The sequence below is a fragment of the Chlorocebus sabaeus genome, chromosome 27 (assembly GCF_047675955.1).
Source record: "Chlorocebus sabaeus isolate Y175 chromosome 27, mChlSab1.0.hap1, whole genome shotgun sequence".
In the NCBI taxonomy this organism is placed as follows: domain Eukaryota; kingdom Metazoa; phylum Chordata; class Mammalia; order Primates; family Cercopithecidae; genus Chlorocebus; species Chlorocebus sabaeus.
Window position 1 is genome coordinate 33,259,296 of NC_132930.1, and position 22,862 is coordinate 33,282,157.

The window sequence follows — 22,862 nt, forward strand, 5'->3', positions numbered from 1 at the left end:
CTGCACTGGCCCAAAACCTCTGCCCCTATGTTTCCAAGTGTTCTTTAATTAGGGGATATAAGCAAGCTTTGTGATCCTGAGGAGATCCCCACCTATATCACCTATGTCAGTCAGCTATTGCTGCTACAACACCCCCAAATATCAAAGACTTTTAGCTCATAGATTAGCTACCCTTATGATTGGCTGTATCAGGCTCTGCAGGTATATTAGGTCGTTTCCACACTGCTATAAAGAAGCCCCCAAGACTGGGTAGTTTATAAAGGAAAGAGGCTTAATTGACTGACAGTTCTGCTTGACTGGGGAGGCCTCAGGAAACTTACAGTCATGCCAGAAGGGGAAGCAGGCACGTCTTACATGGTGGCAGGTGAGAGAAAAGTATGTGTAGGAGGAAATGACAAACACTTATAAAACCATCAGATTTCGTGAAAACTCACTATCATGAGAACAGCATGGGGCAAACTGCCCCCATGATCCAATCACCTCCCACCAAGTCCCATCCTCAATGCGTGAGGATTATGGGGATTACAACTCGAAATGAGATTTGGATGGGGACACAAAACCTAACCATATCAGTGGGACTTATATGAGCTTGGCTCCTGGGTGAGGGTCAGGTGTTATTGCTCTGCCACAAACTACAGTTAAAATCTGCTCCACATGCCATCTCATTCTGTGGCCCAGGCTGAAGGATTAGTCCCCATCTAGGGAATGTTGTTGTCATGGTAAAGGGAAGATGTTCAAAAGGCTTATAGAAACATGCAGTGGCTCGTGAAGCCTAAACTCAGAAATGCACTCTCATTTCCACCCAGCTTCCATGGGCCAGAGCAAGCCACGGAGCCAAAACTAATATTAAAAATCTTGAAGAAGAAAGTTGGAGGACTCAGGCTACCTGATTTCAAGGCATGTTATAAAGCTTTAGTGATAAAGACATTGTGATATCAATATGCCAGTACACAAATAAACTAATGAGACACAATGGAATGTTAAGAAATAGATTCACACACACGTAGTTGCTAGATTAATTTTTGTTCATGGTGCCAAGGCAATTCAATGGACACAGGAAAAGTTTTTCAACAAATGGTGTTGGAACTGAATACACATGAGAAGAAAATGAACCTCAACCCCTACTACGCCCTATGCACAAAAATTAATTTGAGATGTTTCATACATCTAAAATATAAAAACTAAAACAGGAAAGTATCTTTGAAACTTTGGTGTAGGCAGTAATTTCTTAGATAGGATGTGAAAACACTAATTATCAAAGGAAAATTAATAAATTGGTTTTCATCAAAATTGAAAGTTCTGCTTATTAAAAAAAAAAACTTGAATAGAAAAGCCACAGACTGGGATAAAATATCCCATCTGTATTAAGAATATATAAATAACTCTTATAAATCAGTAATAAAAAGATAAACCTATTTGGTTTTTAATTGAACTTTTGAGTTCAGGAGTTCATGTGCAGGTTCGTTATATAGGTAAACTTGTGTCATGGGGGTTTGTGTTACAGATTATTTTGTCACCCAGATATTAAGCCTAATACACATTAGTTACTTTTCCTAATTCTCTCTCTCCTCCCACCTTTCACCCTCTGGTAGGCCCCAGTGTCTGTCGTTCCCCTCTATGTGTGCATGTGTTCTCATCATTTAACTCCCACCTATAAAAGCGAGGACATGTGATATTTGGTTTTCTGTTCCTGTTTTACTTTGCTAAGGATAATGGCCTCCAGCTCCAACTACATTCCTGCAAAGGACATGATCTCATTCTTTCTTATGACTGCATAGTATTCCATGGTATATATGTACCACATTTTTTAAAATCCAGTCTACCATTGATGGGCGTTTAGGTTGATTCCATGTCCTTGCTATTGTGAATTGCACTGTAGTGAACATATGTGTGCATGTATCTTTATAATAGATTTATGTTCCTTTGGGTAGATACCCAGTAATGGGATTGCTGGGTCAAATGGTATTTCTGCCTCTAAGTCTTTTAGGAATTGCCACACTGTCTTCTGCAATGGCTGAACTAATTTACACTCACACCAACAGTGTATAAGCATTCCTTTTTCTCTATAACCTCATCAGCATCTGTTATTTTTTGACCTTTTAATAGCAGCCATTCTGACTGGTGTGAAATGCTATATCATTATGGTTTTGATTTGCATTCCTCTAATGATCAGTGATGTTGAGTTTTTTTCATATGATTTTTGGCCACATGTATGTCTCCTTCTGAAAAGTGTCTGTTCATGTCCTTTGCCCACTTTTTTAATGGGGTTGTTTGTTTTTCTCTTGTAAATTTGTTCAAGTTCGTTATAGATGCTGGATATTAAACCTTTGTCAGATGCATAGTTTGCAAATCTTGTCTCCCATTCTGTAAGTTGTCTGCTCTCTCTGTTGATAGTTTCCTTTGCTGTGTAGAAGCTCTTGGTTTAACTGGATCCCATTTGTCAATTGTTGCTTTTGCTGCCATCTCTTTTAGTGTCTTCGTCATGAAATATTTGCCTGTTTCTATGTCCAGAATGGTATTGTCTAGCTTGTCTTCCAGGGTTTTTATAGTTTTGGGTTTTACATTTAAGTCTTTAATCCACAGAGTTCATTTATTTTCTTAGAGACAGGGTCTCACTATGTTGCCCAGGCTAGTCTTGAATGATGCTTCCACCTCAGCCTCCCAAAGTGTTGGGATTCAGGCATGAGCCACCATGCCTGGCCTTAAGTTAACTTTTGTATGTGGTATAAGGAAGCGGTCCAGTTTCAATCTTCTGCAAATGATGCCGTTATCCCAGCACCATTGATTGAATAGGGAATTCTTACCTCACTGCTTGTTTTTGTCAGGGTTGTCAAAGATCAGATAGTTGTAGGTGTGTGACTTTATTTCTGGGTTCTCTATTATGTTCCATCGATCTGTGTATCTGTTTTTGTACCAGTACCATTCTTTTGGTTCTTTTGGTTACTGTAGTCCTGTAGTATAGTTTGAAGTCAGGTAGCATGATGCCTCCAACTTTGTTCATTTTGCTAAAGATTACCTTGGCTATTTGGGCTCTTTTTGGGTCTATATGAATTTTAAAATAGTTGTTTCTACTTCTGTGAAAAATGTTCAACAGAGATAGCATTTAATCTATAAATTGCTTTAGGCAGTATGTTCATTTAACAATATTGATTCATCCTAACCATGGGCATGGAATGTTTTCCCATTTGTTTGTGTCATCTCTGATTTCTTTGAGCAGTGTTTTGTAGTTCTCCTTGCAGAGGTCTTTCACCTCCCTGGTTAGCTGTATTCCTTCTATATTTGTGTGTGTGTGTGAGTTGTGAATGGGATTGTGTTCCTGATTTGGCTCTCAGCTTGAATGCTGTTGGTGTATAGGAATGTTAGTGATTTTTGCACATCAATTTTGTATCTTGAGACTTTGCTGAAGTTGTTTATCAGCATAAGGAGCTTTTGGGCTGAGACTATGGGTTTTCTAGATATAGGATCATATCATCTGCAAACAAGGATAGTTTGACTTCCTGTCTTCCTATTTGGATGGCCTTTATTTCTTTCTCTTGCCTGATTACCGTGGCCAGAACTTCCAATACTATGTTGAACAGGAGTGAGAGAGGGCATCTTTGTCACATGCTGCAAAACTATTTTTTAAATGGACAAAATACTCGAACAAGCACTTTCCTAAAAAAGATGTATGTGAGGCCGGGCATGGTGGCTCATGTCTGTAATCTCAGCACTTTGGAAGGCCAAGGCAGGTGGACTGCTTGAGCCCAAGAGTTCAAGACCAGCTTGGGCAACATGGCAAAACCCCATCTCTACAAAAAAAATACAAAAATTAGCTGAGCGTGGTGGCACATGCCTGTAGTCCCACCTACTCAAGAGGCTGAGGTGGGAGGATTGCTTGAGTCTGGAAGGTTGAGGCAGCAGCAACCCATGGGCCACTGTACTCCAGCCTGGACAACAGAGCAAGACCCTGTCCCAAAAAAGAAAAACATATATATATGTGAGTGGCTCATAAGCACATGAACATGTGGTTAACATCATTAGTCATCAGGAAAATGCAACCACAGTGAGATACCATTTCCCACCCACTGGAATGGCTAAAATTAAGAAGTCTGACAACATAAAATGTTAGCAACAATCCAGGGCAACTGAAACTCCCATACATTGCTGGCAGGGTCTAAAATGGTACAATCACTTTAGAAAACTATATGATTGTTCCTTAAAACATTAAGCACGTACCTACCAGCAGTTCCACTTTTAGGTATTTAAGCAAAATAAATGGAAAACATTGCCGAGCGCAGTGGCTCACACCAGTAATCCCAGCCCTTTGGGAGGCTGAGGCAGGCAGATCACCTGAGGACAGGAGTTCAAGACCAGCCTGGCCAACATGGTGAAACCTCGTCTCTACTAAAAATACAAAAATTAGCTGGGCGTGGTGGCACACACCTGTAGCCCCAGCTACTCAGGAGGCTGAGGCAGGACAATCACTTGAACCTGGGAGGTGGAGGTTGCAGTAAGCCAAGATCACGCCACTGTACTCCAGCCTGTGTGACAGAGCGAGACTCTGTCTCAAAAAAAGAAAACAAAAACATATATCCACAAAAATCCTTGGACACATTTATTTCTATCAGCTTTATTTAAAATAGCCCAGAAGCGAAAACAATCCAAATGTCTATCAGTAGAAAAATGGATAAACAAACTACCATATATTCATGTAAAGGAATACTACACAGCAACGAAAAGAATGAATTGCTGATATACACAACAACATGGATGAGCCCAAAGACATGATGGGGAGCCACATAACCTGGAAACAAGAGAATGCATCCCACATGATTCTGTTTGTATGATGCTCAAGCTCAGGCAAAAGTGATCTATGGTGATGGAAATCAAAGCTTTGGCTGCAAGGGAAGTTTTGGGGTAATGAAAATATTCTGTATTTGATTGAGATGTTGGTTTCATGGTTGTATATATTTGTCAAAACTCACTGAATTGTACACTTAAGATCTGTGTACCTCACTATATGTAAATTTTACTTGAATAAAACATTAAAAAGAATAATAATAACTGATCCCTATCCTGAGAGAAAGTTCAGCCCCCTCCCCTCTCCCGGGACTCACTGGGAGTGCTTACCTGGCGGTGCCACCTGTCACTCTTGCCCAAGGCTGCTCTTTCGCTTTCTCTGGCCTCCTAACCCTTGGTTTCATACCCAGAGTTCAGACCCAGGTATCCCTGCTTCATTGCTCCTTAAAGGTGGCTATGTTTTGCACACTTTCAAAAGGCTTGAGGATAACCTAAGAGAATCAGAATGCAGAGAAAGAAAACGTCTCTCTTTTAATGTGTAGTTTTGTTTGTTTGTTTGAGATGGAGTTTCACTCTTGTTGCCCAGGCTGGAGTGGAATGTTGTGATCTCGGCTCACTGCAACCTCCACTTCCTGAGTCCAAGCAGTTCTCCTGCCTCGGCCTCCTGAGTAGCTGGGATTACAGGTGCCCGCCACCACACCCAGCTAATGTTTTGTATTTTTAGTAGAGATGGGGTTTCACCATGTTGGTCGGGCTGGTCTCGAACTCCTGACCTCAGGCTATCCACTCGCGTCTGCCTCCCAAAGTGCTGGGATTACAGGCATGAGCCACCGCGCGCAGCCCATAGTTAGTTCTTTATGTAATTCTTACTATGCGCCAGACACTGTTTTAAGTACTTTATAGATACTGACTCTACTAATCCTTATGGAAAAGGTAGCATTATTAACGTTATGTTATAGAGGAGGAAGCTCAAGCCAAGAGAGTTTAAAGATCTTGGTGAGATCTTTAAACTCTCCCCTGCATTGAGTGGGTTGTAGAGCTGGAATTTGGAGCTGGGTAGTCTGGCTCTTGCACCATCCTCTTGGCCACCTTCCTATGCTGCTTCTAGCATTATACCCTTCCTTTCAGGGGTCCCCATTGTCTGTCTCTTCCTTAACCCTTCAGCCTGGGCCTTCACACCTCTGCCGAGCAAAGTGCCCCGCCTCATGGCCTTTTCTCACAGCCTAAGACCCTAAACCTCACCTCTGGAGCTCTGGCCTGATGTCCTTGTCAGGGGAAGCAGATGCTGCTTATCACCTGGCAATCTCTCCAGAGGTCCCCACCATGTGGCATCCTTTCACGTTGTGAAACAAGATAAATACTTAACATCCCAATCTAACCCAATCGCACTTGAAATTCTCAACTGGTTCAAAAGTTCAGAATTAAGGAAGGGAGCTCTGGTCTCTTCTAAAGACGTTTGTCAGCATCTTATCTAGAATGCAGAAACTCTTGCAGCTTTAAACTAGCATTTCCTTGTTCACGTTACATATGTGGAGGCCTATTTGTAGTCCGCCGATTTGTTCTTGGGGATGCCAGTCAAATGTGTGAGCATGCTTTGACAAGCGCAAAACACTGTGTTAAAGTGAAGTGTTGTTGTCGTTTTTATATGTGCAGAAAGAGCTGCAAAATTAAGACCATAGAGATCTCTTTTTTGGAGCCCCCAAAGACCTCATATCAGTAACTCTAGCTCTCAGTCATTTTGACAGTTGATCACCATTTATTAAGAACCCACTAAAACAGATATCAGGTGGTTCCTGATTGTATCCTAAGTGCAATAATACACTTTATATGGCAGGTTGCTTTTTGAAAGTCAAGTAAGATGTTTCTAACCCCCACTAATTGCTCTCAGAGCTCCCTCCTCCCAGGCACAGTGGCTGTCATGTTATCAGAGTGGCAGTGTCATTCCCAGCCTGAGGATCTTTTGTGATTGTGGCATCCCTATCTTCAAAGGACCAAAGTGCTTCTCAAGGAGGGAAGTGACCCACAACCTCCACTGGGCTCTTTGTTGAAGGAGAAAACATCCGAAATCCCCCGTCTACAGGAGGACTGGCAAAGCCAGAAGGCCAAATTGCAAGCCCAGGTAGGACAACCCTGGTGGGGATTTCTCCCTTCCTGAGATCCTGCTCCCTCCTTTTTACAAACTTGGAAATGCATGCAGGGCCGGATTCACATCCAAGCTGGGAAGGCATTACAGGACCAGGGCAAAGTGGGATTCTTGGTTTTATTTATTCATTCATTCCAAACCTGCTGCAGCTGGGCACGGTGGCTCACGCCTATAATCCCAGCATTTTGGGAGGCCGATGGGGGCAGATCACTTGAGGTCAGGAGTTGGAGACCAGCCTGGCCAACATGCTGAAACCCTGTTTCTACTAAAAATATAAAAAATAGCTGGGCATGTGGTGGGCACCTGTAATCCCAGCTACTCAGGAGGCTGAGGCAAGAGAATCATTTGAACCCGGGAGGCAGAGGTTGCAGTGAGCTGAGATTGCACCACTTCACTCCAGCCTGGGTGACAGAGTGAGACTGCATCTCAAAAAGAAAATAAAAAACTTGCTGTGCTAATGAGCACTCAGTATGAGCCACTGATGAATTCATCAATGCACAAACCAGAAAAAATACCTTACATTTTACGACCAGGTGTGGTGGTTCACACCCATAATCCCAGCCCTTTGGGAGGCTGAGGCAGGAGGAACGCTTGAGCCTAGGAGTTCAAGATCAGCCAGGGTAACATAGCAAGACTCTGTCTCTACAAAAAAAAAAAAAAGTTACCGGGTATGGTGACATGTGCCTGTACTCCCAGCTACTCGGGAGGCTGAGGTGGGAGGGTTGCTTGAGCTCAGGAGTTCGAGGCTGCCGTGAGTCATGATCACAACACCACACTCCAGCCTGGGCAACAAAGCAAGACCCTGTCTCAAAAAAAAAAAAGATATTTTTTATATATATAAAATATATATATATCTTTATATTTAAAGATATATATATATTTAAAGCTATAGATATATATATATTTATATTTTATATATAAAATATAGATATATATATCTATATTTTATATATATAAAATATACATATATCTTTATATTTAAAGATATATATATATTTTAGCAATGAAAGTGGGAACAGACAATAAATGGTTGACATAAGAAGTTAGTAAATCACGTAGTTCATTCTAAGGTAATGATGGCTCAGGAAAAAGAAAACTAGAGCAGGGAGGCTGTCCTGTGATGGGAGACGTGGGGTTGGGGGAGGTAGTACTATACGGGGCTATCAGGAGAAGCCTCAGTGAGGAAGCCAGATTCGAGCAGGCACCTGAGGGAGGAGGGGGGATGCCACGTGGGTTCCTGGAAGGCATTCCAGTCCCCTCTTGATTTCTCTTGAAAGGTTGGTGTCCCCACCCCTCTTTTCCTCTTTCCCGGCATTCGTGGCTCTAGCTGAGGGGTCCCTGGAAGGACTAGCCACCCCCAGGTCCTTCAAGCTTGCAGCTTCCATCCCCTCAGAGTCCCTAGAGGCAGAGGAGGCTCAGCTGCATGGAGGTGACATTTAGAAAGCTTTTATTTAAAGAAAACATCCCAGGAAAGGCAAGGGGCTTAGTCTGAGGGTAGGATGCCTGGTGCACAGGTCTTGCAGATGCAGCAGGCTCTGGAGCAGTGCACCAGCAACTACACGGAGGACCTGCAGGCGCTCAAGCAGCTCTCGGACCTTGAGAGGGAGAAGCTGCAGCGTGAACTCCAGGAGACCACTCAGCAGAACCAGGCCGTGAAAGCCCAGCTCGAGGCTTCCCACCAGAGAGCCCTGCGCATGCTGGAGAAAGCCAGACATCAGGAACTCAAGGTGAGGGAATGACTGTGTGGTCTACTGTGTGCTGGGCACCTGCTAGGTGAGAACTGCCATGCGCAAAGCCGTCCCTTTTCTACATGACGTCCAGTCCCCCGAGAATCTTTCCACATTGTTATTATTGTATTCCCTTTTCCAGATGAGGAAAGAGGCTCAGAGAGATTTTGTAACTTGCTCAGGGTCACACAGCTAGTAAGTGGCAAAGCAAGGAAGCAGGCTAGGTCTGCCGGGCTTCTTGTGCTACGTTTCCCCACCTGCTTGCAACCTTGGTGGCATAAGAATGAGTTGCTTTCATGACTAGAGCAGTGGCGTGCATGAACACACCAGGAAGTCAGGCTCAGTCCTACAGCTAAAAACGAAGATGGCAGCACAGTTGAGAAAGAACAGCTCAGGCTGGGCGCAGTGACTCACGCCTGTAATCCCAGCACTTTTGGAGGCAGAGGTGGGTGGATCACCTGAGGTCAGGAGTTTGAGACCAGCCTGACCAACATGGTGAAGCCACGTCTCTACTAAAAATACAAAAATTAGCCAGGTGTGGGGGCAGGTGCCTGTAATCCCAGCTACTTGGGAGGCTGAGGCAGGAGAATTGCTTGAGCCTGGAAGGTGGAGGTTGCAGTGAGCCGAGACTGTGCCATTGCACTCCAGCCTGGGTGACAGAGCAAGACTCTGTCTCAAAAAAAAAGCAAAAAAAACAAAAAAAAACAAAAACTCAGCCACAAAGACCTTTCCAAGGGTTTGGAAAACCGTGGTGTGTTATACAATGATGGATAATCTGGTGGGGTGCTTCAGGCATGTTTCATCCAGCACCTTCTACCTTGTGGCCTGGCTTAAACACAGCTTTCTCAGAGGGTGTTCCCTTCCTGCCCTCTTAAGAGTTCCTTGAAGAGGTGTCCCACAAAAACAGGGGAGCAAACCAAGGGAGAGGGAATAAAAGAGAGATGGGAAACTGGGGATTCAATGCAGGAGCAAGAAGGAAGGTTTGAGGAGTCTGGCTTTGCGGCTGGACAAGGAACTGGGGGCTCTGGAAGAGCTGTCTCCAGGAGAAACCAGAACTGATGGATTCTCTGATCAATTTGGCCATGTGGAAAATTGCACTGTGTGTTTTACAAAGCATTTAGAAGTTGTAGGAAGACTTTGCCAGATAGCCAAAGGAAACTAAACAAATAAAAAATGCAGCATTTATTAATGCAAGGAAAAACAAAAAACTGCACAAGGCAGAAGTTCAATCATAATAATTTATTCAGCTCAACAGTAAATAATATTTACATATTCTCTATAAGGAAAATAGGAAGTGTACTTCAATATATTAAAAATATATATTGTATACTATGTAAAAGGAATGGAAGACATAGAGTGAGTAAGACCTGAAATCCTGATCTACTATAGTAGGAAGACAATTCATAGTCTCAAAAATTATCAAGATACACTAGAATGGAAACATTGTCTTTTTAATGCTGGTAAATACAACAAGAAACAAGGAGCTGACAATGGCTGCCTCAGAGAAGAGGAGTCAGAGAGGGAGGAGGAAAGGACTAGGAGGCTGCTTATTTTCCTTTCTTTTAATACTATTTGGCTCTTTATACTAAATGCACATATTCCCTTGAGAAGAATATAAGAGAAGTTTTGAAAAAAAAAAAGAAAGTCGAGCACAGTGGCTCACGCCTGTAATCCCAGCACTTTGGGAGGCCAAGATGAGCAGACCACTTGAGGCCAGGCGTTCGAGACCAGCCTGGCCAACACAGTGAAATCCCATCACTACTAAAAATACAAAAATTGGCTGGACATCGTGGTGCTCGCCTGTAGTCCCAGCTACTCAGGAGGCTGAGGCAGGAGAATTGCTTGAACCCGGGAGGCAGAGGTTGCAGCGAGCTGAGATCACACCATTGCTCTCCAGCCTGTGTGACATGGCGAGACTCCGTCTCAAAACAAAAGGAAGGAAAGAGGGAGGGAGGGAAGGAAGGAAGGGAGGGAGGGAGGGACGGAGGGAGGAAATAATGCACATGGACTGCCCGGCACTTATCAGGTATTCAAAAAAGATGTCAGTTTCCTTATTTCTTTAATTCTTCCAAATCTTTTTTCACTTTGGCTTACAATCTGCAAGAGCTCAGTGTGGGGAGATCCCAGGTGTATTCACTGCTGGGTGATATTGACCTTTGTGTATGGCCAAGCTTTATTCCTCCATGCTGTGGACCCCGATTTCTCACAGGAGGCAGACAGGCAGGGGGCTTCATTCACCTGAGGCAGGGAGTTCCAGGGGCCCTAGCGGGTTGGACGCTTGAGGTCTGAGTCTTGGCCAAGGGAAAGTGAAAGGACACTCTGCCCATCGGGTATAAGCCCCAGTTCCTGTGTCAGCGATTAGGAATGGGCTGCCTGGGTTCAAGTCCTGGCTCTGCCATTTACAAAGTGTGGGAGCTCAGGTCATTAGCTTCTTTGTGCCTCAGTTTCCTCGTGTATAAAATGATAGATGGTAGTATGAATCTTATGAGATGGTTATGAAGATCAAAAGGGATACTGCTTGTAAAGTACTTAGAACAGTGCACGGCTCAGTAACAGCGTGGTTTTTAAAAGGTCCACTTGTATTATTCACTCATCTATCCTGCAGGCATTAATTGAGTAGCTACCACGAGCTGTCATCATGCAGAGCTGCGGAGATACCAGACGATCACTACACTCTCTGTCCTTACGTAGCTCATCTCTAGGGGAAAAGGCAGCCCCTCAAACAGGTTGCTGGGATCGGTGGGTGGAAGCCATGAGGGAGTTGTCTAAGGTATTTGGAAGCACTGGGAAAGGAGACATTATACAATACAGGACTTTTGGAGAGACAGGGTGAAACTAGGTCCCTCAGGAGGCCTCAAACTGGCCACAACCAGATCAGGGTAACCCTCCCATAGCAGCTGGAGAAATTCACCAGGAATGAGTCTCCAACTGGCCCTGAGCCCTGAGTGCTGCACCCTGTGTGATCCTCACTGCCAAGGGCTCCTGAGCAGGCGAGTGGGCAGTGCTGACCTGAATCTTTGGTTACTCCCAGGGATGGAGAGAGGCTGGGTCAGAGTAAGAGAGTTTGGCTCCCTCTTGCAAAGCCAGGCTTCAACCTCTCCGTCCCCATTTCCCTAGGGATAAAAATGTCACCAATTGGTGTTCTCTGAGCCTTGCAGCAAGGGAAAAAGGAGGAAGGTATCAGAGAATTTGAAAAGTATGAGGCTTTTCTGTTTTATTAAATCGTCTTGCAGCAAGGGAAAGAGGAGGAAAGTATCAGAGAATTTGAAAAGTATGAGGCTTTTCTGTTTTATTGAATAAACTCGCAACTAGGTATGGTGACTCACGCCTGCAATCCCAGAACTTTAGGAGGCCAAGACAGGAGGATCACTTGAGGCCAGGAATTTGAGGTTAGCCTGGGCAACATAGAGAGAACTAAGCTCTACTAAAAAAATTAGCCAGGTGTAGTGGTGAGCATCTGTAGTCTCAACTACTGAAGAGGCTGAGGTAGGAGGATCACTTGGACCTGGGAGGTCAAGGCTGCTGTGAGCCATGATTGTGCCGCTGCACTCCAGCTGGGCAACAGAATGAGACTCTGTCTCAAAAAAAAAAAAGAAAAAGAAAAAGAAACTCGCCACAGAATGACTGAGTTTCCCCTGGAAGGAGTGAGACCAGTTCCCTATTGCTATCCCCAGTGACAGGTGGCAGAGACAGGCTGAGGAAAGCCTCCACATGATCCGCTGGGTTCAGGAGGCCAACTGGGCTCAAAGATGGTTGAGTTCTTCCCTCACAGGAGCCTCATGCATTTGGTGAAATCCCAGAGGAAATTTGGTGAAATGTCCACTGCATGAGTGAGTGGAAAGGGCTTGGGCCCTGGACTCCACCACTCATGGGTCACGATCCTGCCTCTTCCATCACCTGTCTACAGGCAGGTCCCCTGGCCCCAGTTTCCTGCTCTGTTAAAAAAGATGGCAGCAGGGGTGGGTGCCTGGGCGTGGTGGCTCATGCCTATAATCCCAACACTTCAGGAGGCTGAGGCGGGAGGACTGCTTGAGCTCAGGAGTTTGAGACCAGCTGGGCAACATAGCGAGACTCTCCCTCTCCATATATATATATATAAAGAGTTTAAAAAAAAAATGGGGGGATAATACTTTCTGTATCTTTTTCTGTGTGACCCTGGGAAACCAAATTCATCTCTCCAATGCCCATCTCTCCTTTCCTTATCTAAAACCTGGGGATATATATTAACTGGAACTCTCCTAACTGAAAAACAAAAAGCAAAACAGAAACTATATTAGTTTCCTATTGCTGCTGTAACAAATTAGCACAAGCCTGGTGGCTTAAAACAACACAGATTTATTATCCGACAATTCTGGAGGTCAGAAATCCAAAAATCATGGAATTGGCAGGGCTGGTTTCTTCTCAAGGCTGCAGAGGAGAATCTGTGTCCTTGCCTTTTCCAGCTTCTAGAGGCCGCCTGAGTTCTTTGGCTTCTGGTCCCTTCCTGCATTATCAAAGCCGAAAGTGTAGCAGCTTCGAATCTCGTGCTCTCTCCCCCTCTCCTTCTCTCTCCCTCTCTCTCCCTCTTTCTGTCTCTCTGACCTCTGCTTCCACCATCAACTCTTTTCTCACTGAGCTTCCTACAGCCTTCTGATAAAGACTCCTGTGATTGAGGCCCACCCAGATATTTCAGGATAATCTCCCATCTAAGATCCTTAATCACATCTGCAAAGTCCCTTTGACCGCGTAAGGTAACATGCTCAGTTTTCAGACATGGGCATCTTAGGGGTTGTTTTTGTGCCTCTCACAGAAACCAACTTGCAGGCAGTGAAGAGACACTTATTAAAGTTTACCCAGCTGCTCACAGAACTTGCTTTGGGTGTTCGACACACAGTGGGACTTTAGTAAATAAATGTTTGTTGAGTGAAAGCATAAATGAACCAAAAATAAAAAGTAGGGAAAGAAAGAATGAATCAATATGAACCCAAGGACAGAGACACAGCCAGTTCTCAGGACCAAACAAGAGCAGGAACTGAAAAGCTGTAGGGATTCTTCACCCCTCCCCATGTCATTTCTGCTCTGCTCTGCTCTGCACACCAGCCCTGGGCTTCCTCCACAGATGGCCGCCTCCACCTCACTGGTCCTGCAGCAGATGTCAGATAGTTACCTTAGTGCTCCTGAGTATGGTAAATTTGGAGCCACAGAGTCAGTATCTGTCTGTCAGTCTCTTTTGCTCTATCCCCCACCTCTTCATATCAAATTTACATTAAAGGAACTTTGATTGGCCCAGGTTAGAAGAGGTGTCCACTCTGGCCCAATCAGCTGTGGAAGGGGGTGGGTTCACCTGGTGCAAAATGGCTGCTGTGGCCAGGCCATTGCTACAGCATTCTCTGTAGCCTGATAAGCCCTCCGTGGGAGATAGCAAGCGTTCAGAGCATCCTGGCTGAGAAGAGTTTGGCAAAGGAGTCAGGTCTCCCACCCTTGTGCCCACTTTCATGCCTTCTTGTCCCCACTTTTTCCCACAGGCCACAGAGGAACGCTTGAAGAAGGAATCCAGCCACAGCCTCCAGATTCAACACCAGGCACACCGGCTGGAGCTCCAGGCCTTGGAGGAAAAGGCCAGGCAAGAGCTGCAGGAGGAGCGTGAGAGGATGCAGGCACAGCAGGCCCTGCTGCTAGGTATACACCCAACAGTGCACCAAGGAGGGCCTGGCCAACTGCAGGGTCTGCACCTAGAAACCAGCGACAAGCTGAGGGCCAGGGCTCCTGGGCTCTCAGACTCACAGGCCAGGGCTCCAGGGGTTCTGGGCTCACAGGCCAGGGTTCCAGGGGTCTCGGGCTCACAGACCAGGGCTCCAGGGGTCTCAGGCTCACAGGCCAGGGCTCCAGGAATCTCGGGCACACAGGTCAGGGCTCCAGCATTCTTGGGCACGCAGGTTAGGGACAACCCTGGCTCTGCCACCAACTAGCTGTGAACCCTGGGATGGCTTACTATGAGCTTCATTTTCGTTTTGTAAAAAATGGAATTACAGGCCGGGCGCAGTGGCTCAAGCCTGTAATCCCAGCACTTTGGGAGGCCGAGACAGGCGGATCACGAGGTCAGGAGGTCGAGACCATCCTGGCTAACCCCGTGAAACCCCATCTCTATTGAAAAATGCAAAAAACTAGCCGGGCGAGGTGGCGGGTGCCTGTAGTCCCAGCTATTCGGGAGGCTGAGGCAGGAGAATGGAGTAAACCCGGGAGACGGAGCTTTCAGTGAGCTGAGATCCGGCCACTGCACTCCAGCCTGGGCGACAGAGTGAGACTCCCTCTCAAAAAAAAAAAAAAATGGAATTACAATTGTCCCTACCACATAGGCTCACCGTGTGGATTACATGAGATATTAAATATAAAGTGCCTAGCACTTTATAGATATAAATATAGATATTATCATTATCATTATTATTGCATGTAACCCAGATCTCTAAGCCTTCATATGAGTTTCATGGTATTGCCTTAACCTCTCATTTCTGTTCTGAAGATTTCAGCAAGTTGGGGGATCTTAGGCCTCCAGGCTCTGCTTCCTCTGCCTGCCCCCACATCATCCCCAGCTCAAAACTCTGCCCCTTTTCAGTTGCCACATCAATAAAACCACTCACACAAAGCATCCTGGAAGTCAACAGAGGTAGTTAAGATCTTTAGAGCCAAACTGCCTGGGTGTGAAGCTCAGCTCTAACATTCACTAGCTGTGTGACTTCGGGCAGGAAGTTGCTTAACTGCTCTGTGCCTCAGTCTTCCATGTATAAAATGAGGATGATAATAGCATTCACCTCACTGGGCCATAATGACGATTACATAAGTAAATACATGAGAAGTGCTTCAAATAGAGCCTGGTATGTAGTAAGTCTATGTAAGTGTTCCCTGTTAAATTATGACTGAATATTTCCTTTCTTTTCTTTTCTTTTTTTGAGATGGAGTCTTGCTCTGTCACCCAGGCTGGAGTGCAGTGGCGTGATCTTGGCTCACTGCAGGCTCCACCTCCCAGGTTAACACCATTCTCCTGCCTCAGACTCCTAAGTAGCTAGGACTACAGGCACCCGCCACCACGCCTGGCTAATTTTTTTGTATTTTTTTTTTGTAGAGATGGGGTTTCACCATGTTAGCCAGGATGGTCTCGATCTCCTGACCTTGTGATCTGCCCTCCTCGGCCTCCCAAAGTGCTGGGATTACAGGCGTGAGCCACCACGCCTGGCCATGATTGAATATTTCAATGTTGCATGCCTGATTCTGGAGACCTCTCTCATTTTTGTAGATCATCCCTGTCACTCATTTTCTCCTGTACTCTTATCTTCTCTTAAGAGCAAGACAAATACCTCTCACCATTTCATGCTAAGCACTAAAGATCTCGTTGGCTTTATTAAATATTTCTTCCAAACCTAGACAGGGCTCTCCTTAAGAGATTTCTGAGTGCTGAGTGTGGTGGCTCATGCCTATAGTCTCAGCACTTTGGGAGGCCAAGGTGAGAGAGGATCACTTGAGGTCAGTAGTTCAAGACCAGCCTGGACAACATAGCAAGACCCCATCTTAGGGGGTCTTGCTATTAATTAGGAAAAAATTAGGAAAAAAAGTAAAAAGAGAATTCTGGAGGACAACATTTTCTTTACCTCCGTAAGTGAGTTAGGCTCTACCTTGCTGCTTGTTTGAGTTCTCATTAGAAAGCGTGTCCCACTGACTGCATGTTTCTGAGGAAGTGGTGTGAGAAGCAGGAAGGAAAGAGTTTCATAGACTTCCCAGTTAGCAGCTACCCTGGAATGGAGGCGTCCACATGGGAAATGCTGAAGTCAGCAGCATGTAAAGATAGAATCCAGGCTGTGCCACATGGCTCAGGTCCAAGGCTCCCCATGTACAGGTCAGGCTGGACACCCTGGTGATTCCAACACCCAGCAGCAGCTGCCAGTGCAGATGTCCCTGCCACCCCTTCCCTGGCTTTTCTGACTCCACAGCAGCCCCGTTCTTCCCTGAAGAAAAGAATCAGGAGGGATCCCTGGAAAGACCCTGGGGAAAGGCTGGGCTTCTCAGCACCAGTCCCAAGAAGAAGGGGCTCTGTGGACTCTGCAAGGCCAAAAAATCATAGTATTCAAGGGAAGGCGCGAGCACCTAGAGCAATGGCAGGTTGATATGAGATATTCCTGAAGCTGATTATTCATCTTCTGACATCTGTGTGAGACACAACTGACCTGCAATACCATAGGTCCCTGCGAAAGGGCAGGGAGGGTGGGTGTTTACTAGAGGGTTGGAACCCAGACATGCTGAATGGATGGATGGATGGATGGATGGATGGATGGATGGATGGATGGATGGATGGATGGATGGGTGGATGGGTGGATGGATGGATGGATGGATGGACAAGTGGATGGGGGTGTGGGTGAATGGGTGGTTGGGTGGACAGGTGGATGGACAGAAAAATGAGTCGATGGATGGACAGGAGGAAGGATGGATGGATGGATGGATGGATGGATGGATGGATGGACAGATAGATGGAGATGTATGGATGGGCAGATGAGTGGGCAGACAAATGGGTAGACACACAGATGGATGGACAGATGATTGGGTGAGCAACCAATGGGTGGATCGGTGGATGGATGAATGGACGGACAGATGGATAGACAGATAGGTGGACAGACAGGTGGGTGGATGGATAGGTGGATGGATGGATGAGTAAATGGATGGATGGATGGATGGATAGATAAGTGGACGGGTGGATGGATGGACAGGTGGATGGATGGACAGGTGAATAGAGGGATGGATGTGTAGACGGATAGATGGATAGGTAGATGGATGGATAGATGAATGGTGGGAAGGTATGAGAGAAGGAGGAGGGTAAAGAATGAATACCTTATAATTTATGATTTGGTAAAAAGTTTTATTGCATATATCTTGTGATAAAGTTTTCAAAAAATGGGGTTGTGTTTGGAGAATTTTTTTAAGAAAATAAGCTATAGAAATCACTTTATCAAAATTCTGCTGGAAAGGAAAGATGACCAAGTAAATTTTTCATCTTTTTTTTTTTTTTTGAGACAACATCTCGCTTTGTCATCCAGGCTGGAGTACCGTGGCGCAATCTCGGCTCACTGCAAGCTCCGCCTCCCAGGTTCATGCCATTCTTTCTCCTCCCTCAGCCTCCCAAGTAGCTGAGACTACAGGTGCCTGCCACCACGCCTGGGTAATTTTTTGTATTTTTAGTAGAGATGGGGTTTCACCATGTTAGCCAGGATGGTCTCAATCTCCTGACCTTGTGATCCACCCACCTCGGCCTCCCAAAGTGCTGGGATTACAGGCATGAGCCACCACGCCCGGCCAATTTTTCATCTTAATATCATCCAAATATACTACGCTTTTGCACATGTTTAATATAGTTAACCTTTGAGGGCAGGTTAGTAAGCTTATAGGAAAGCTTTTATAACTAATACACTTTTATCACCTCATCCATTTTCACTCTAAAGATTGTTTATTTTACAAATACATGTTGAGCACTTGCTCTGTACTAAAACCTGTGCTAGGTGCTCATGGAATGATCAGAACAATGTTTCAAAGGTTATTTTCAGTAACTAAAATACAGAGTCTCAAAAGCTCATTACAGAAAAGTAAAGTATCCAATTTACAAGCACTTAAAAAGTATCTTTTTTAAAAGGAATATCTCACTAAATAGCATCTGCTCTATCAGAAAATATTCATTTTGAAATAATTGTTTCAATCATGCTGGGAAGTGTCTAGTGTATTAGAAATCAATCTCCATCCTCAGAGGGGAAGCTCAAGTTTCTGGTCTTACTCTCCCCTGAGTTTAAGAGAATGTACACATTTCTTCTGGATGATTCCATTTTAGTTCCTATCCTGCTGGGATGACATGCCATCTCCTCCTCCATGATCCAGCCAAGACCCCACACCCGTGGGAAGAAGAACCTGTGAACATTTTGTCTTTTTAAGAGTTGACATTGACCGGGTACAGTGGCTCACACCTATAATCCCAGCACTTTGGGAGGCCAATGTGGGTGGATCACTTGAGGTCAGGAATTCGAGACCAGCCTGGCCAAAATGGTGAAATCCCATCTCTACTAAAAAAATTCAAAAATTAGCCGGGCGTGGTAGTGCGTGCCTGGTCCCAGCTACTCGGAAGGCTGAGGCAGGAGAATCGCTTGAAACCAGGAGGTGGAGGCTGCAGTGAGCCAAGATCATGCCACTGCATTCCAGCCTGGGCAACAAAGCGAGACTCCGTCTCAAAAAAAAAAAAAAAAAAAAAAAAAGATGACAAAAATTTAAAACTTTCCAACTTGAGACCGTTGCCCCCAGAAGAGGCCTTTGGGTCATTTGATAATTGCCTGTTCTTTGCCTGGTCTCCTAACTTGATGCTGAGGCCAAGCGTTGTCACAGGATTTGGCCCTGGGCTCAGGCCATGCTGCCCTCACCTGCCACCCCACCCATCCTAACCAACCAGTAGAGGGCAAGCAGGGGGTTCAGAGTGAAGAACCACTTGAAATTTTGCATCCCAACTCCACCATTTAATAGCTGTGTGGCTTTGAGCATTGTACTCACCCTCTCTGATGCTCAGGTCCCTCATCCTAAAATGGAGCAGGGGTGGGGAGAGGGGGATAATTCATACCAGAAAAGATGGTTGTGGACTTAAATGAGAACAGTTTTCACACATGGCCCTGTTATTACTGTTATCTTGGAAAAGGTTTGGAGAACTCAACCCACCACAAGCCTTCAGCAGCCCCTCACTTCATCCACCCCCGCCCCAGAAACTGTTGTCCCCACCAGACAGGCTTCAGCCTAGACCCAGCGCCTAACTCCCTACTGCTCTCCCTTTTCCAGAGTCCCTGAGGCAGGAGCTGTCGGAGCAGCAAGCTGCCTGCTCTGGGCACCAGAAGGACTTGGAGGCACTGCAGGCCGAGCTGAGGGCTCTGGGCAGACAGCAAGCCAGCAGCCAGTGTCCAGGAGACAGCGAGGACCACATCATCACCACAGAGGTCAGTACCCCTGCCTTTGCACCAGCCACACCCCTCCCAGAGCAGCATCAGGGCCTCAGTGAGAAGCCCCATAAAGGATGGGCTCTGAGGCCGGGTGCAGTGGCTCACACTTGGAATCCAGCACTTTGGGAGGCCAAAGCCAGAGGACCACTTGAGGCCAGGATTTCAAGACCAGCCAGGGCAACATAGCAAGAGTATGTCTCTACAAAAAAATCAAAAATTAGCTGGAGATGGTGGCATATGCCTGTAATCCTGGCTTGGGAGTCTGAGGCAGGAGGATCGCTTGAGCCCGGGAGTTCCAGGCTGTAGTGAGCTATGACTGTGCCACCGCACTCCAGCCTGGGCAACACAGCAAGACCCTGTCTCAAAAAAAAAAAAAAGGATGGGCTCTGGGTACTCAGTCATTCCTCTGCCCCCTGCCCCCTGCCTGAAGTGGGGAAGACCCTTCTCCACAGGCCTGTGGGATACTTGGTGGGCCTGCAGGGTCTTGTCTTTGAAAAGAAAAACAAAAATGGTCTTAAGTGCTGCATGTTATTTATAATTCAGATGCAATGGTATCTCAGGGTGTTGGTGCTAGACAGGCCCTCAGTGCAGCTGGTCTGGGCTACTCCTTTGGATCTGCAGGGGAATTTCTCAGAACATTTTCCCAGATAGGCTCTGTCTAGACCTTGCTGTTCCCCTAAGCGGAGCAGCTTTGTTGTCACCCAGACTCAGTGCCGGCTCTCCTTCCTCTTCCTGCTCAGACTTTGCGCATCAGCCCCTTCCCTGCACGTCCATCATTCCTGGTCTAACTGGGTGGCACAGTCACCTCCTAACAGCCCAGCCCTCTCTCCCTCCAGTCCATAGTGTATGGCTTCAGGTATTCCCCCAAAGCCCAGCATCACTTTTCATAAAGCCTTTGGTGGTTCCCACTGGGGAAAGCTCCAAATGCTTCGACTTGGCATTGAAAAGCTTCCACCACTGACTATGACCTGTATGTCCTGCCATATTCCCTGTGGCTCATAAACCCGGCACCTGCACCCTCCCTTCATCCTTTGCCTGTGCCACTCCTCCTGCCTGGGATGCTGCCCAGCATGTCCCATGCTGGGGGCCTTCCCTGGCACACAGTGGCCCCCTCTGGCTCTGAGATCCTGGAGCACTTGCTGTCAAGACAACTCAGTTGGCTTTAGGATCTACCACCCGGTCCTGTTGCGGACATGCCATTTCATGGACATCCTTGTTGCCTAGACTGGATCAGAGTCTTTTGAGGATAACCCATCTGTTCTGCCTCATCGCCACCCCACCCCCACTCCCAGCCCTCAGCAGGGTCTCCACCAGTGCCTGTGGATGGTGAGGATTCATTGGTGGCCCAGTCCTGCTGAAGGTGCTGAGGACACAGGAATCATGTGTGCCAGATTTAGCTGTTGCTGAGCATAGGAAGGCGATTTCTATGTTTATGTGAAAAATATTAACAAATGATGAATCACAGGTTAGCCCAGTGGTTAGGTCTAGCAGAGGGAAGACAGAATGTGTTCCATTAAGTGTTTAGAAGGCTGGGAGCCACCGGTACTAATGGGAGGGGACAGGGGAAACGTGAGATGATGACAGCTGGGGACTGGGCCATGGAGGGAGTCAGTGTTTGCCTGAGGGCTCAGGATAGAAGCCAAGGAGCACTGAGTGCATGAGCCACTACCTGGCCACCTGTGCACCAGCCCTCACCTTTGCCCCATAGGAGGGAAGCCCTGAACCCTCTAGAAGGAAAGCGTGGTCTCAGGTGATACCCCACACAGAGAGCAGATGCAGGGGTGTCAGCAAAGAGGAACAGCCCAGGCCGCAGGAATCAAAAAGGAAAGGGAAGGGGACACAATGCCAGACTGCAGGCCCAAGCTGGCCACCGCTGAGCTAAGTGGAGTTCATCCCACTGGGATCTAATTCTTATATCTCCCCTACCCAGAGACCCAAGAGGGGAACGTATTTTTCCATCCGTTTCTGTCCTCCATTGGTCACGGGTTGTCCTCACAAGGCAGTAACCCCCCAGCTCTTGCTCTTCCAGGCTATGCATGTGAGAGTGCCAAGTGGGTGCCTGCAGCCATCCCACACCATGCCAACCCCAGGGCGGGAAGGCAGGGACATGGGGCCTGGGCCACAGATTCCCCCTGTGCACAGCTGTGCAATCACTGTGTGCAGTGAACAGATAACCTGCACAAGTGGTCGGGCATGTTTGAGTGAATTTGAAAACTGGAACATTCACTAATCACAGATTAAATCTGACCCCATCTGCTGTTGGACAGCAATCTTTGTGTTTCTACCTGAACTACTGACATTCTAGCACAATCTTATTTAGCAAGCATTCACATGGCACCTATAGAATACACCAGGCTAGGTGCTACAGGGTTGGAAAGATGAAGAGAGGAATAGCTCTCAATCTAGCCAAGGAAACCAGCATGGAAACATATTCTCTTCGGCGTCACCCCTTACAGAGCCAGAGTTAGCGATATTTGGTGGTATTAGAGAAAGCTCATCAGTTCTCCCCTGAGAGGTGGGGAAGACTTCACTGAGGCAGTGTCACTTCACTGAACACTTCACTGAGGGAGGACTTCACTGAGGCAGGCAGGGAGGGCACCCAGGCAGGTGGAGTGTGGTTGGTGTTCATTCGGATGCAAGCCCCATTCTTGGCTCAGCAGTTTTATTAAACTCTAAAGGCCGGATTTGGCCAACACCCAGAGAAGGAAATTTTAAGAGACTGAATGGAAGACCCTGCAGGGAACCCATCCAGGCTCCAGCCTGGGCGGGTGGCCCGTGGGTCTCTATCTCGCAGCAGCACATCTCTGGTCCTTTGTAACTTGTCCGCCCCTGCGCCTCCTGAAGACACCTCCTGGTTGCCTTCTCCTCAGGAGCGGGGCGGCCCGGGCCAGACCGGCTCCCCACCGGGCGCTGCTGGGCAGGGTTCCAGCGAGGGATGCGGGCTTTGGGAGGAGAACGCACAGCTCCAGGACGCCGTGCGGCGGCTGCGCGCGGAGGTGGAGCAGCATCAGCAGGAGGCGCAGCAGCTCCGCGACCAGCACAGGTGGGTGACCGCCCCCTGCCCCCACTCGCCAGCTTCCCTCCCTCCCCCACTGCGGCTCGCTGAGCCTGAGACCTGAAATGGGTCACTCCCTTGGCATCCTGCCCCGCAAGACACTAGACACTTAATGCGCCAGCATTTCACAGATGTTACTCCTCGACCCATGAAATGTCCCAGAGCTCTCGAAA

At 46.8% G+C, this 22,862-nt stretch overlaps 1 protein-coding gene across 1 annotated transcript in view; it reads left to right on the forward strand.

Annotated features, from left to right (window-relative positions):
• Window positions 1-22,862, forward strand: part of FAM184B (family with sequence similarity 184 member B) — a 153,264-nt gene that overhangs the window by 121,432 nt on the left and 8,970 nt on the right. The window contains exons 9-13 of the mRNA XM_008017803.3: window positions 6,769-6,898; window positions 8,437-8,649; window positions 14,154-14,307; window positions 19,477-19,631; window positions 22,505-22,677. Of these exons, the coding sequence (XP_008015994.3) occupies window positions 6,769-6,898; window positions 8,437-8,649; window positions 14,154-14,307; window positions 19,477-19,631; window positions 22,505-22,677 (825 nt within the window). The remainder of the gene's footprint in view (window positions 1-6,768; window positions 6,899-8,436; window positions 8,650-14,153; window positions 14,308-19,476; window positions 19,632-22,504; window positions 22,678-22,862) is intronic.